The 14,853-nt window shown below is 46.1% G+C and overlaps 1 protein-coding gene across 1 annotated transcript in view; it reads right to left on the bottom strand.

The window, feature by feature from the left end:
* Positions 1-14,853, bottom strand: part of ACOX2 (acyl-CoA oxidase 2) — a 1,177,957-nt gene that overhangs the window by 666,193 nt on the left and 496,911 nt on the right. Inside the window, exon 7 of the mRNA XM_069643758.1 lies at positions 13,484-13,656. Within this exon, the coding sequence (XP_069499859.1) occupies positions 13,484-13,656 (173 nt within the window). The remainder of the gene's footprint in view (positions 1-13,483; positions 13,657-14,853) is intronic.

Below are 14,853 nucleotides of genomic sequence, written 5' to 3'. Positions count from 1 at the left end.
TGGACTCCCCCTTGTGGATACACCAAGCCAGTGTGCACAATTATACTTCCACCCTAACTGCACATGACTCACATACCGATTAAGAACACTAGTACACAACCAATGCTCTGAGTCTTACCCTTATGGTTACAACAAGCCGGGCCGAACAACCAACTCACACGAAAGACAATACACAGACACCAGTTTCTCCTGGTTCTGAACCTATTCTATCATCCTCTCCAAACTAGCATACCCACCCTCTTTTCTTGTAGAGACACGCGAGCGCCTGCAGACCGCCCCTGGGTGGTAGAAGTGTGCGCGATAAATCACCATAACATTGTAGCTCCGTCCACAGATGTCTTTTAATGGTGGGGGCAAATGTGCCAAAAATCCCAATATATCTAAATTGGCATTTAAATACCTCTGTGGAACTTCCACGTCTATTCCCAGTGAACAGCTCTTTAGTAAAACTGGTGACATTATCAGCAGTAGATAGGCATGTCTGAAGCCTGCACATGTTGAAATATTGGCCATGATTAAAGCGAACCATGCCCAATTTCTCTGGGAAAGGGTCTACCAATCGAATACAATGTCTGGAATTGTGAAAATGTAATAAACGGGAGCCTATGTGTGCAGACAAGAACAAGTTACTTACCCCTGGTAACGTTCTTTCGAGTGGATGTTCCTCAAGCGTATTCCTGATCTTATGATAATTATCCTTCCAGCTTCAGCTGCTTCAGAATCTTTTTTTGACAGGGACCGCCGTCTCGTTGAGTCGATGTCCCTCGAGGGCCTCCGTTCGATTGTAGACGTCATCATCCGTATAAGTATAAGTAGCGCATGCAGCGCCCATTGGCTTCAGTTCTGTTTTTCCCCTCTTGAAGAGGGATTACCAGGTGTACCATAGACTGTAGGGCTCCAAGAAAGCGTAAAGTGTAAAAACACAAATTCTACGGCGGGGTAGGCGGGACGGGCGATGAGGAATATGTGGGAAGACCATCCAATCAAAATAACGTTACCAGGGGTAAGTAACTTTTTCTTCGTATGGATTGTGTTCTCCCACGTATTCCTCATCTTATGATAGACTCCCAAAGCAGTAATAATTTGGTGGTAGTGTTTTAACTATTGTCATGGACTGAATGAAGGAACGCTTTTGTAAATTGTCCTTCCTGACTGGAAGATGAATCCAGTCAGTAATGTTTCACAAACGTGTGAATTGATGACCAAGTGGCTGCTGAACAAATGTCCGATTGGGACACCTCTCTGAAGAGCACCAGAGGTTGCAATGCCCCTTGTGGAATGTGCCCTCATGCCTTCCGGCAGGTCTTTGCCCGCTAATCTGCAAAATTCCCCAATAGCCAGGATTATCCATCTGGAAAGGGTCTGTTTTGTAACAGCTAAACCCAATTTAGGGCCTGTATAGCCAATGACTAGTTGGTCATTTTGATTAAATGTAGCCATTCTTGATATATACAAACTAAGAGCCCTTTTTGGGTCCAGTCTATGTAATCTTTCCTCCTCCTTTCCAGGGTGAGGAGGTGGATAGAAAGTAGGTAAAATAACCTTTTGTGACAAGTGGACGTCAGAGACTACTTTTGGTAGAAAAGAAGCTTTCACTTTGAGAATAACCTTGTCTTTATAGAAAACCGTATGTGGGGGTTTACAGGAAAGTGCAGGCAACTCGCTTACCCTGTGGGCTGTCGTTATTGCGATTAGAAAAACAGTTTTAAAGGTTAACAGACTTAATAGACATGAGTTTATAGGCTCAAATGGACTGCATGTTAGAAATGTTAACACCAGGTTAAGATCCCATATAGGGACTTTGAATAGACCTGCTGGAAATACATTAGTACAACCCTTTAGGAATTGAACAATCAGAGGGATTTTAAAATATGAATCATCCTCTGAAGAGCGCTTGAAAATAGATAGCGCCGCCAGATCCCCAGATTCGCTAAATGTAACAAAAAAGAAAACACCATAGGTGTGTCACATAGAAAGGGTTCCACATTCTTATACCTGAACCAGCTGCTGAACTTGTTCAAACGGCAGGGGTACAAAGATTTTGTTGCTGGCCTTCTGGCCGAAAGCAAGATCTCCATTACGTCATACGGGAGGTCCCAATCCTTGTATCTCAACCTCTCAGAAACCATGGGTGAAGGTTGAGAGTCTTGACCTCTGGATGGAGAACCCAACCCTCCTCTTGCGAGAGGAGGTCCTCTCTTTGTGGAAGACGCATTGGAGGGCAGATGGACAAGTTCAGAAGGTCCGGGTATCACGTTCTCCTGGCCTAATCCGGGGCAATTAGGATAATGTATTTCTTAACTTTCTCAACCTCCTGATCACACGAGGAATGACGGGGACTGGAGAAAACGCATACAGGAGTGGAAATTCTCAATCCACTACGAAAGTGTCCCCTAGAGCTCCTCTTGGGGGAAATTCCCTGGAGCAGAACAGTTCTCACTTCCGGATGACACTGGGCGCGAACAGATACCCTTGAGGGGTTCCCCAAAAGGTGAAGATCTCTTGAAGTACTTCCTGAGCTAGTTCCCACTCGTGGGAGACTGTGCTCTGCCCGCTCAGAGCATCTGCCGTTGTGTTCTCCTCCCCGGGTAGGTGAACTGCTGATAGAGAGATTCCTTCTTGTATTGCCCAGAACCATAGCTGCATTGCCTCTCTGCACAGTGGTAGTGATCCTATGCCTCTTCTCTTGTTGTGGTAGTACAAGGCCACTGTGTTGTCCGTCATTATCAGGACATTCTTTCCTGGTACAGAGGGCAGGAAGGCCTTCAGCGCTAGTCTGATTGCCCTCGGCTCCAAAAGGTTGATGTGTAGTTTGGACTCCGATGGAGACCAACAACCGCTAATTGTCAGGACGTTAGTGTGGCCTCCCCACCCAGTGAGTGAGGCGTCCATCACTACAGTTATCTCCGGCCATAGCTGCCAAAAAGATTCTCCCTTGAGAATGTTGTCCTTGCAAGCCCACCACAGAAGGCCCTGAGACACTGTCTGGAAATTTCAGGTGGTCCGACATTCTGTCTGAGAATTGGGACCATTGAGTCCTGAGAGCCCATTGGAGGGATCCCATCATGAGGCGAGCCTCTGGCACCAGAAAAATGCAGGATGCCATGAGACCGAGCAACCTCAAAAAATAGAAGGCCGGAAGATGCTGGGCATTCTGGAATTTGGTGACCATCTGCAGAATATGTTGAGCTCTCGCCTCAGGTGGCGAGGCTTTCCCAGAGGAAGCATCCAGGACTGCTCCAACAAATTGGAGTCTTTAAGATGGTAACATGTGGGACTCCTTGTAATTGAGGGAGAAGCCCAGTCTGTCTAAAGAGTGGCAGGTTAGCCTGAGAAGTTCCTGGGCTGGTTTGGATGAACGTGCCCTGATCAGCCAATCGTCCAAGCAGGGGTAGATGTGAATCCCCCCTCTCCTGAGACTCGCTGCCAGTACCACCATAAAATTGGTGAAAACCCTTGGGCGGAGGCCAGCCCGAATGGCAGAACTCCAAACTGATAATGAGAACCGCCATCCGTGAACCACATGTATGTTCTGTGTGATAGGCACATGAAGTAAGCATCCTGAAGGTCCAATGACACCATCCAGTCTTGGAGTTGGAGAGCCTGAACGATTTGGGATAGGGTAACTATCTCAAACTTGTCCTTCCTGAGGAACTTGTTCAAGTTTCTCAAGTCCAAGATGGGTCTCAATCATCCGTCCTTTTTGAGAATGAGAAAGTATGGGGAGTACCAACCCTTGTCCCTTTCCGCCACAGGTACTGGTTCTATAGCACCTTTCTCTAGCAGGGTCAAAATTTACTGTACAAGGAGCTGATCCAGAACTTTGAAAGGGTTGTTGCCCGGTGGATGAACCTGAGGCATTTTTTTTAAATGGAAAGCAGTAACCTTGGGTTACTGTTTCAAGTGCCCAAGCATTTGAATTAATGCCCCGCCATTCGTTCAGATGCCGAGTAAGTCTGCTTCCCACCGGAGTCTTGTAAATCAAGGCCTCGGAGTAGTTTTGAGGCGGCTGAAACAGCGGCTGAGGGTTGGCTCAGCACCTCTCCCTCCTCCACCATGAGAGAATCCTCTCTGACCTCTTTAACCGGCTTGTCCTCTTCCTCCTGTGGAATTGAAAGGACTTACCCCACCAAGAAGATGAACCGGAGCAGGGGTGTCGAGGGCATCTAATGGGGCGCTAAGGGATTTAGCCGCCGCTTTCAGGGTCTGCAGCTTTTCCAAACTGTCATCAGCCTTACTGCCAAACAGTCCCGAACTGTCAAAGGGCATATTAAGGAGTCTAGACTGCACACCTGGTGCAAATCTGGACTTTCATGGCAACTAGCACAGTGTTACGCATATTTGTGTGGTTGAGGATCTGCTGATGCTGTCAGCAGTATCCAGACCTGACTGGAGGCATTCACCTATTGCCACCTTACCATCCTTCAGGATAACCAGGAAGCAGTCTCTTTCTTCACCTTCCGGGATGTGGTCAGCAGCCATAGCTACGCAGTCCCACAGGGTAAACGTAAACCTTGACAAGGTACAAGTTGTGTTAGTTGACTTTAATGTCATACTGCCAGCAGTAAATATTTTACCAGCCCAGGGATTTACTCTCTTTTCATCCCCATCAGGGGGGATAGAGGGGTTTGCTGATTGCTTAGTAGATGTTGCAGCCGAACCACCAAACGTTCTGGTGTTGGGTGGTTTGTCAAATACTCTGGGTTGCTGCTGGATGGCCTATATTTTTTGCAAAATGTGTACTTACTGCAGCCACAGTCTCTGGGGTTTCCCAATTTGCTGAGCCTGTTTTTTGTAGTGTAATGTGAAAAAGGGAACATTTGATCTTTTTGCAGACCTCGATCTAAAATATCTGTCAGGCCATCCTGCTCAAAAGAAGGAGTAGGCCTGCTCCATCCTAAAAACGATAACCTTGCTCATCAGCTTCCTATATGAGGAGTCAGCGTGATCAGCAGGATCTGGTTTACCAAATTCCAGTTCAGGAGAGGTATCTAACCCACTGGCTGATTGGAGGTTATCATAATTCTAATCTAGACTCTTCTGATATGAATTCCTCAGGCACATTAGGGGTGCCATATTGTAACCCAAATGGAGGAGTGTTATCATCTGATGGTTCATTATCTTCATAGATAGATAATAAAGGCTTTAAAAAGTCTTTCTTTGGCACAAATTTGGAAATCTTTTCCTGTGACACTGTTGGCTTCGACAACTTCGACGTAATCGTCGACAACTGAAACCGAGGCTGGGCCTCAATTACATCAGCTGGAACCGCCGGCAGGCGGATTACGCCGGCGGCCAGCTCGAAGGCCATTCTAAGGCCTGTTGGGTGCCTGTTCGGAGCCGTAGGAGCCAGGGGCCAGAAACTCTGCCCTTTCAACTCCAGGATATTTCACCATCAGAAGCTCGCATCCGGAACGCGAGCCGACCCACGCCGATGCCCACCTACGGCACCCAGCCACACCACGACGTTCCGGCGAGCCATCCACCATGGTAAGGCTCCCTTGCCCCTGAGCACCTTTGCCTGTAGAAAGACACCCGATTTTGCACAAGGCTTTGTGCACGGGACCACGACATCGCTTTGCCTGACCTCCTCTGCCTGACCCTATGATGCCGGGCGCAGCGCGGCGCCATATCGAGGCTGGTGCCTCGTCGCTAGGCTACTAGCAGCCTTTGAATAGGCCACATCTGCCGGCAGGCGGAAACGCCGGCGGCCTCACCTGAAGGCCCCAGTTTGCCCCCTGTTTGCACGCTGGAGCACGCTACTCTGCCCGTGCTCATACCTGCAGTATGATCCCTATGCCACCATCACAACTGAAGGCCGGTGGAGTAGGAGATCCCGCAACCCATTGCAGGAGCAGCTGGTTTCAGGAGCGTCGGTCACGAGCCCTGCCAAACGTAAGGTAGGCCTTATGCCTCCCCTAGTTGTACTCCAGATTCCAGCCACTTGCCTGTTTTTTTTCTCTTTCTTAGAACCCTTGGGCACCCATATGGGCCCTCTCTAGCATACGGCATCCAGCCTGTTTACCATTGCCACATGTAGAAACAGTACATGTATCTCAACTTCTACATTGTGCCCTATGGTCGCTAATAGACCATATTTTATCTGCATTGTGCCCTATGGTCACCATATTTGACTTACATTGTACCCCATGGTCGCTAATAGACCACATTTGATCTGTACTGTGCCTTATGGTCGCTAATAGACCACATTTGACTTGCATTGTGCCCTATGGTCACCATATTTGACTTACATTGTACCCTATGGTCGCTAATAGACCACACTTGCCCTGTACTGTGCCCTATTGTGCCCCATGATCGCTAATAGACCACATTTGCTCTGTACTGTGCCCTATGGTCGCTAATTGTCCATATTTGATCTGCATTGTGCCCCATGGTCGGTAATAGACCACACTTGACTTGTATTATGCCCTTGTGCCTTGACACTGTACCCAGCATGACAGCTGCATCTAGCCTGCCTGTTCTTGGCCTTCTCAAATTGCTACTGAAACTGCACCTAGCCTGATAGCTGCATCTAGCCTGCCTAGTCTTAGCCACCTCAATTGCCACCGAAACTACTCCTATCGGATTATCATCCAGTCACTTAGCATGTACTCCCTGGGTCTTGCCTACAGGTCACCCTGGCTACCATTGTATATCGCCCTCCTCATCACATTAGGAATACAACCACCTAAAATAAGCACCAAAGTTAACACTCTGAGTCCTTGCACCACGTCCTATTCCACCCATCGCACCTGCCATATCATGCTCAACACACAACAACCCAATACTGGACTTAAAATGACCCACTATCCAGATAGCACCACCCTACAAAGGCCATGCAACACTGTAGACAGAAACCTTAGACTACGTGCTCGCCTGTCCAAACTGTATGAGATACCAGCCAAGAAGGCTGAACTATCAAAATCCCGAAACAAAATACAGTTACCCCTGAAGGGTATTGCGGAACCTACTAGGAAACAGCCTAAGCCCAACAGACCTAAAATAAATAACTCCAAACAGGCAACTAAAGGTAGTCATAACACCACCAGCCCTAACTTAGCTGACCACAAATCATATCTCAAAGGTGCACTTATAAACGCCAGGTCGCTAGTCGCACACGCCACAGAGATCTCAGATATCATTGCTACAGACAACTTAGACTTTTTGGCCATCTCAGAATCCTGGCTACATGATGCGGCTGGCCCAGCCCTATCACTAGCAGTCCCAGACAACTATACAATCCTACGTGCGGACAGACTTACCTCCCGAGGTGGAGGTCTAGCAATCATAGCTAAAACTAGCCTGGACATGAGGATCATCACTACTACCAATATGCAATCCTGTGAATGCCTCACGGTCAAAATAGCCATCGCCAACTCCCAAACCCTAAACATCATCCTCATCTACAGACCACCAGGTCCTATTGGAACCTTCTCTGAGGACATCTCGACATCCCTGTCCAATAACCTAAAAAATACATCCCAAACAATAGTGCTAGGAGACTTTAATCTAGGCTATAATGACAATAAGGACACCCAATCGTCAGCGATTGCTCTGACCTTGAAAGAGCTGGGATTCATCCAAAAAGTTGAACTACCCACCCACAACAAAGGTCGCATCCTTGATTGGATAGCAGAACATAATTGCAAAGTAAATATTACGGATTCTGTACCGCAGATCTGGACTGACCACCACCTGCTATTATTCTCAGTGACAACCCACTGGGTCACTGCCCCGTCCTCACTTGCCCCACCCCTGCCAACGAGAAATAAAAAACTAATGACAGTAGAAAATCTAATGCCCGTTATAATACCTAAATTAAACTCACTACCCGACTGCATGGACCCCAATCTGTTAGTCGAACATTATAATGCAGCCATGTCCTCAGCCCTGGATCACATAGCCCCGCTCAAACTAAGAAATAGCAAACCTAAAAAACACCTCAATTCTTGGTTCACGCCCCACCTAAAAAATCTTAGGCTGGCCAAAAGAAAACTTGAAACTATTTGGAGACTTTCCCCATCAGTCAAAAATAAACTCAACCTCTCCAAAGCCTCCTCCCAATACAAGAAAGAAATATTATTAGCCAAACAAGAAACCTACAATACTAGAATATCCAACTCAAAATCTAGTGTCAAAGAACTGTTCAGCATTCTGAAAGAATTGGAAACACCCATTGTACCCCAAGAAAACTGCACCAAGGATAAAAAATGGTGCTCTAGCATACAACTTGCCTTAACAAACAAGGTAGCAAACCTACAAACCAAAATTGCCATCAAGAAGGCATCACTAACACCACACATCCCTCAGAGCTCAGCGCCACCGCCACAGCCCAAGTTGGGAGCCCGTTTCTGCTTCTCTAAGGTATCGCCCATAGAGGTAGAAAAGGTCATCCTGGGACTCAAACCGTCTAACTGCAAAGGCGACCAATGCCCAGCACAACTCATCAAGGATGCTGCGAGAGAACTGTCGCCATTTATAACCAAACTAATCAACTCTTCCTTCACCTCAGGCTCAGTACCGATCAACCTAAAAGAGTCCTGGGTACTGCCACTACTAAAGAAGCAAACCCTTGACCCTACCATTCCGACTAACTTCAGGCCCATCACGACTGTGCCCTTTCTCCTAAAAATTTTAGATAAAGTGGCTTACTTGCAAATTCAAAGTTTCCTAGAGTCTAACCACCTACTTGGAATCCGTCAATCAGGATTCCGCCCGCAACATGGGACCGAGACAGCGTTAATAGATCTTAAGGCCCAAATAGACGATTGCAGAGACAATGGCCAAGCGGCCCTACTTCTCCTCCTGGACCTATCAGCGGCATTCGACTTAGTGGACCACACAGTCCTCTGTAGTCACCTCGACTCGGCAGCCCACTTTTCAAAAGAGGCCATAATTTGGATCAAGTCATTCCTGAGTAATCGGACCATGAGAGTCTTCGCTCCATCAGCCTCAGCAGATCCAATCCCCATAACATGCGGTGTTCCACAAGGGTCTTGTGTGTCACCCACCCTCTACAATGTCTTCACGAAGCCTCTCTTTGATGAAATGGATCATCTGGGTATCGCTTACACTAACTATGCAGACGATACCCAGATCCTCCTCCCGCTCTCAGGAGACTACGCCAAGGACCTGGCCCTAGTGAACAGGATCTATAGCATCGTTCAGGCATGGATGGCCACACACGGCCTATGCCTGAACGATGATAAAACTGAGCTTATCATCCTGGGCACCACTACCTATATATCCAAACTCAGCCCTGAGTACGACAGCTTCATTATTGATGGGAACATCATAAAAGTAGCGCATGAAGTAAAAACCTTAGGATTCTACCTAGACGCCACCATGAACTTTACCAAACAAGTTAACTCTCTAGCTTCTGCCACCGCATATACATGCAAACTTATCAGAGCGAGCAAACAATTCCTCTCCACAGATAGTTGCATTACACTTGCCAGAGCCTTGATACTGTCCAAATTAGACTATTGTAATGGACTTTACATTGGAGCTAATAAACAGACCATCCACAAAATTCAAGTGCTCCAGAACAATGCCTTGAGAGCAGCACTCAAGATTAATAGAAACGAGCATATATCCTCGAAAAGAAGAGAATACAAATGGCTCGCCACCGTAGACAAAATTCATCTCAAAATCGCTTCCCTCACCCACAAATGTATCAACAACAAAGCTCCACCTTACCTCATGGATAGATTACGCAAAAGGACCTCTTCCAGACCTACCAGAATAGCCAACGCAAACTGCCTCCAAGTCCCGCGTTTCAAACTTGCCACTATAGGAGGAAATAGCTTCCCGGTCAAGGCTGCGCAGCTATGGAACTCCCTCCCGCATGATGTCAGAGAACCTCAGCCTTTCGCAAAATTTAGACAAAACCTCACTAGGTGGCTGAGAGCCAACGACAGCTAACTAGTCCACTTGTCACATTGTACATTACTGTATATAACTATATATTACGTGAACAGGAGCATGCTCCTCGCTCCCCTGTCCTGATCCCTCCTTGCTCCCCTGTCCTTGATCTCTCCCAACGACAGCTAACTAGTCCACTTGTCACATTGTACATTACTGTATATAACTTTATATTATGCGAACAGGAGCATGCTCCTTGCTCCCCTGTCCTTGATCTCTCCTTGTTCATATCTGCTTGCTGTAATATTGCTGATGTCTATGTCTACACTTCCTGCCTTTTCCTGTACTTGCAATCAGCCGAGCATATCTGTAACCAAGCTCAGCGCATCTCTGCACCTTCATCTGATTTCTATGTACCTGTAACCAAGTTGAGCATATCCTTGTCTGTTTGCGCCCTGATACTTCAGGGTATGGCGCAATATACAAATAATAAACTAAACTAAACTAAACGACTTTCAAAGTCGGAGTCGATTTTGAAAGAGTCGACTTTGACACCGGTGTCAACGGCTCCGACGCTGATGGAGTTAGCGAAGGCGTTGTCGATTTGTTAGTCTTTTTCTAAGGAACGCTTTATAGACTGGATTTCTGACTAGTCGAAGACCTTGATGGTTTCTCGTCCAAAAACGATTTTTCTCGATGGTGTACGGCTTATGGGTCGGTTTCGAAGACTTCGTCTTCGACTTCCCTTTGTCGCCTTGATGCAGATCGACAGGGGCATGGGCTTTCTGCTTGTCCTATGAGGGGGTCGGGCAGCATTCTCGAAGATCTTAAGCATTTCATTACGAAACACATCCCATTTTTCTGGGGAGTCCGACTTAGTTGGACATTTGATTACCTCGGCCGAGGAATCACTAGAGGCCAAAGGTGACCTATGACGCTGTTTCCCAGCCTTCTTCGAAGAATAAGACGAATGATGGCATGATCAACTTCTCGATAAAGATCTTTCAGATCTTTTCTGTCGAGGAGAATTTCTCGACTCGTCAGACTTCCTTTTTGAGCTCTTTGAAGGAGACTTCGAAGGCAACCCCCCACCGCCAATTTACCTTTACGGTCATCGCCTGACAGGAGTTAAAGTTCAAGGTACAGTGACCGGTACCAAGACAACACAGACATATGCGGTGGGGGTCGGTGATCGACATCTTCGATCCACAGTCTTGGCACTTCTTGAAGCCCATTTTAGGTGTTGATGGAGCCGAGGGGGGAGACGTTTTCAATGATCGAAAATAGCGGACTAAGTTCAGTCAAGAACCAAAGCGCGCAGTAATTCTTCGCAGCGTTAGCTCGGAATAACAGAACTGTAGCCAACGGGCGCTGCATGCACTACTTATACTGAAGATGACGTCAACAGTCGAACGGAGGCCCTCGAGGGACATCGACTCGATGAGAAGGCATACAGCGCTCCATGTCGAAAAAAGTTTCTGAAGAAGCTGAAGCTGGAAGGATAATTATCTTAAGGTGAGAAATACGTGGGAGGACACAATCCATTCGAAATAAAATTTTCTTTGAAGAGCTCTGGTATATTCTTCCTTTACATCCTTTTACCCCAATTTAAAATACATTGGGTACGTGGCTTTTAAGTATTTAATTCCAGGATGTATTTGGCCATGCTCTTGGCTCAGCCCGTGGTGGGCTTGACCCCCAGGCTCGGCCATGGCTTCCCCAGCCCTAACTCAACTACTAAACTCCCTTTTCCATTCCACTACTACCCGCCACTCTTCTACTACTCTCCCCTGTCCACTTCACTACTACCCTTCCTTTTCCACTCCACTACTCTCCCCTCTCTACTCCACTCTTACTCCGCCCTCTCCCACCGTCCCTACACTCCCTCAGTCACAGTCTCATCCATACATGTTAACTTTACTGAAAATATGAGGAAAAAAAGACCTCTCTCCCTACTACTAAAGGGATCGCCCTGCCTATGTAAATTAACTAGAGGTGCTTGTCTGTCGTCAGGAAGTCAGAAAGTATAATTTTTCCTCCGTCCCAAACCTAACTCTAGCTGACCCTACCACTAACATGAACAACTCAAAAATAGTCCAAGGGGATGTCTCTCGTCTCCTGGTCTTCCATCTTCTTGGTTTCTTCCCAGCGGCTTTCTCTTTGAGTCTGTATCCTATCCGCTGTGGTTTTAGATACACGAATGTCTCGCTTTAGAATATAGGTTTCTTTAAGTTATCTTCCCTGATGAGCTCTTGCAGTTTCCTTCACGAGCTCGTGTAGCTCTTCCCATATATGTGTGGGCCATGCACTCTCTTTAATACAAGCTTTACAACAATGTTCCTTGAAATACTTTCTCACACCCTGGTCTTCACTTACAGGGGTTGCCCTTCCCTTGGTTTTGTATGACCTTATCCAAATTATGTGACCAAATCTCCTAGGTTCTTGGTAGTGTAGAATCTCTTATGAATCACTTCCCTTGACAATCTGCTTTTATAATGCTTGCTACACTTATTTGCCATGGGCTTTCTCTCCTTTCTGGGGCTTCTCCCTTGCTCTCAGGGTATTTGCTTCCACTTCTTATCTATTTCCCAAATAGCATTCTTTGTCACGCTCTGCATTGGTTTCAAATATCGCCAATTCTGCTCATTTCAGGTTCGACTCTCATACCTATGACTTTGAGAGGCACCACTCTTTTCAATATGTTGCCCCGTTGGGTTATGTTCGTGCTTTTATTTGTATGAAATTTGCTTGAAGGAGGCAGTCTAGATGAGCATTGTGATTCCCACCTTTTTCTTTTCGGCCCCTATCGTTAGTTCCCTCCTAATAGCTAAAATCCTACTCCCTTCTCTGAGAATTCCATCTTTTTTCTTTTTGACCCCTACCATTAATCTTCTCCTGGCAGTCAAAATCGTCATCCCTAGTGTGATACTTCTGTCTTTGTTAAGTGCTCTCCTCCCTAGAGATACTAATAATACAAGGTTTGTTTACATAGTGCTTCATCCAGATTCCTGCCGTTTTTAAACACTGTAATAATGGTGCTATTGTTACCCAATTTCTACTACGTGTATCAAGTTCAGAAGCAACTAGGACCCAGTTGGCAATGCTAGCATCCGAACTTGCAAAGTGCACGCATCCCCTATTTGAGCACCTAACCTGTGAGCTATTCACCCTGACACTGCAAAGCCAATATATCCTATCCTTCAATAATGATCAGACATACAACATCAGTTATGCCATCAAAGTGATGAGGTGTGTGAGTGGAAGAAAGGAGAATTCAACCGAAGAAGAAAGGAAATGGCAGAAAGTAGAGCAGAAATAGAGGGTAGATAATCTAAGCAATGGAATAGAGGAAAATAGAAAGATTGCACAGGAGAGGGGAACCTAGAATAGGGGAAGAGAAGGAGTGAATTTGGAAGATGACAGTGAAGTAAGCAAAGGGGAAAAATGGGGAGTTGCAAAAAAGTCAAAGAAGACATGGAAAAAGTTAAGACGAATGACTGGAATAATGGAAAAAGAACATGAGAGTGGAGTGGTGCAGAATGCAGGAAGGAAAGAAAAAGGTATGGTAGGCATTCCATTTTCTGACGCTGTGAGTAGGCTAGAGAATGTTTTTTCTTACCCAGGCTTCAACTCCGACTGACGACGGACAGCAGAATATCGAATAGATATTACAGAGGCTTTGGCAAGTGCAGGGGCTACTTCATTAGCAAGCATTGAGACTCGTACTAAAATCATTGTGAAGTAATTGATCTTCTCGGACCCCTGCTTGACATAGCTGCCATCTGGTAAAACCTAGAAGGGTTACAAAAGAAACACAACAACTCTGAAAAATGGGTGTTATAAAAATGTCACAGTGAAACTTTTCTAACAATTAAATAAGGTTGCCATCTATCTTATGTTCCATTTTTATAAGCATTTTTCTAGCTAGGGCTGTCCTCCATTTTGTGAGTTACTTTCTGTGACAGAGTGGGAGAAGATGTTCCATATGCACATCCACAGCGGCAGCAAAAACATGACTTGGAAACAGAGCACCAGCCTATCAAACAATGAAATCCATCAAATAATAACCTTTTGACATCTGAAGTTGTACATTGGCCTGAATAAGAGAGGAATGATAAAGGGTAGGTAGCATCCATCTGTAGCACCTGTTGGAAGGGGTTAGACCCGATCCACTCTCTTAAGCGGTTCAGAGTAAGACGAGCTCCAGTAGGAGAATTGTAATGGATTAACGGGGGAGGTGGGCATCATAGCATCCCCACACGATCACCATATTATGCTTATTAGACATAGTATATGTATGCGACCAAGCGCCTTTTTATTATGAACAAACCCCATTTTTATTAGCCAATCGTTGGAACGGAAGGCTTGCACTGCCACAAAAATATCCAGCGCATTAGACTACATGGAGAAGCCCTTATTAAGTCCAAACCCACAGTGATGCGGGTTGTGCTCCCAACCCCCAAGAAACTCTCCTTTGTTGTACAGGATGTTGCCAGTGTGTTTATTTAGAAGCATTGTGCCCTGCAAGGCCATGATACAGTGACAGGCGCCGCAACGTGCGGGATTATCATGGTCTGGCTAAAGCAGGCCTCCGACCCCCAACCAGCCAACCACAAGTTACAGCCTTCATAACTGTTTTAGATTCGAGACCCCCTGAATTCCACGATAGTGGATGACCCCAGCCGAACACCCATAAACTAAATGGCCATGAAGCGATCTAAAGAATAAGGCTGTGCCATTGTAAGTTCACAACTACAATGTTACAAGTTACAAACAGGAAAGATATGAACCAGCATTGCTAAAGCTAGAAGTGTTCAAGCTATGTAACTGACATTGTTGATGCTACACAAATGTTTTTTTAAAGTGGAACCTACATTGGCAATAGCCATTCTGAAACTGTGAAACAAGCATTGGCAAGAACCACTGGAAATGCTGTGAAACAATGTTGGCAAGAGCCATTTGAGACCAGGTGCTTTGAGAAACCAAAGG

The sequence above is a fragment of the Ambystoma mexicanum genome, chromosome 2p, assembly GCF_040938575.1.
Source record: "Ambystoma mexicanum isolate Mex_15411 chromosome 2p, UKY_AmexF1_1, whole genome shotgun sequence".
NCBI lineage: Eukaryota > Metazoa > Chordata > Amphibia > Caudata > Ambystomatidae > Ambystoma > Ambystoma mexicanum.
Note: the sequence above shows the minus strand (reverse complement) of the source record. Positions and strands in the feature narration are given on the sequence as shown.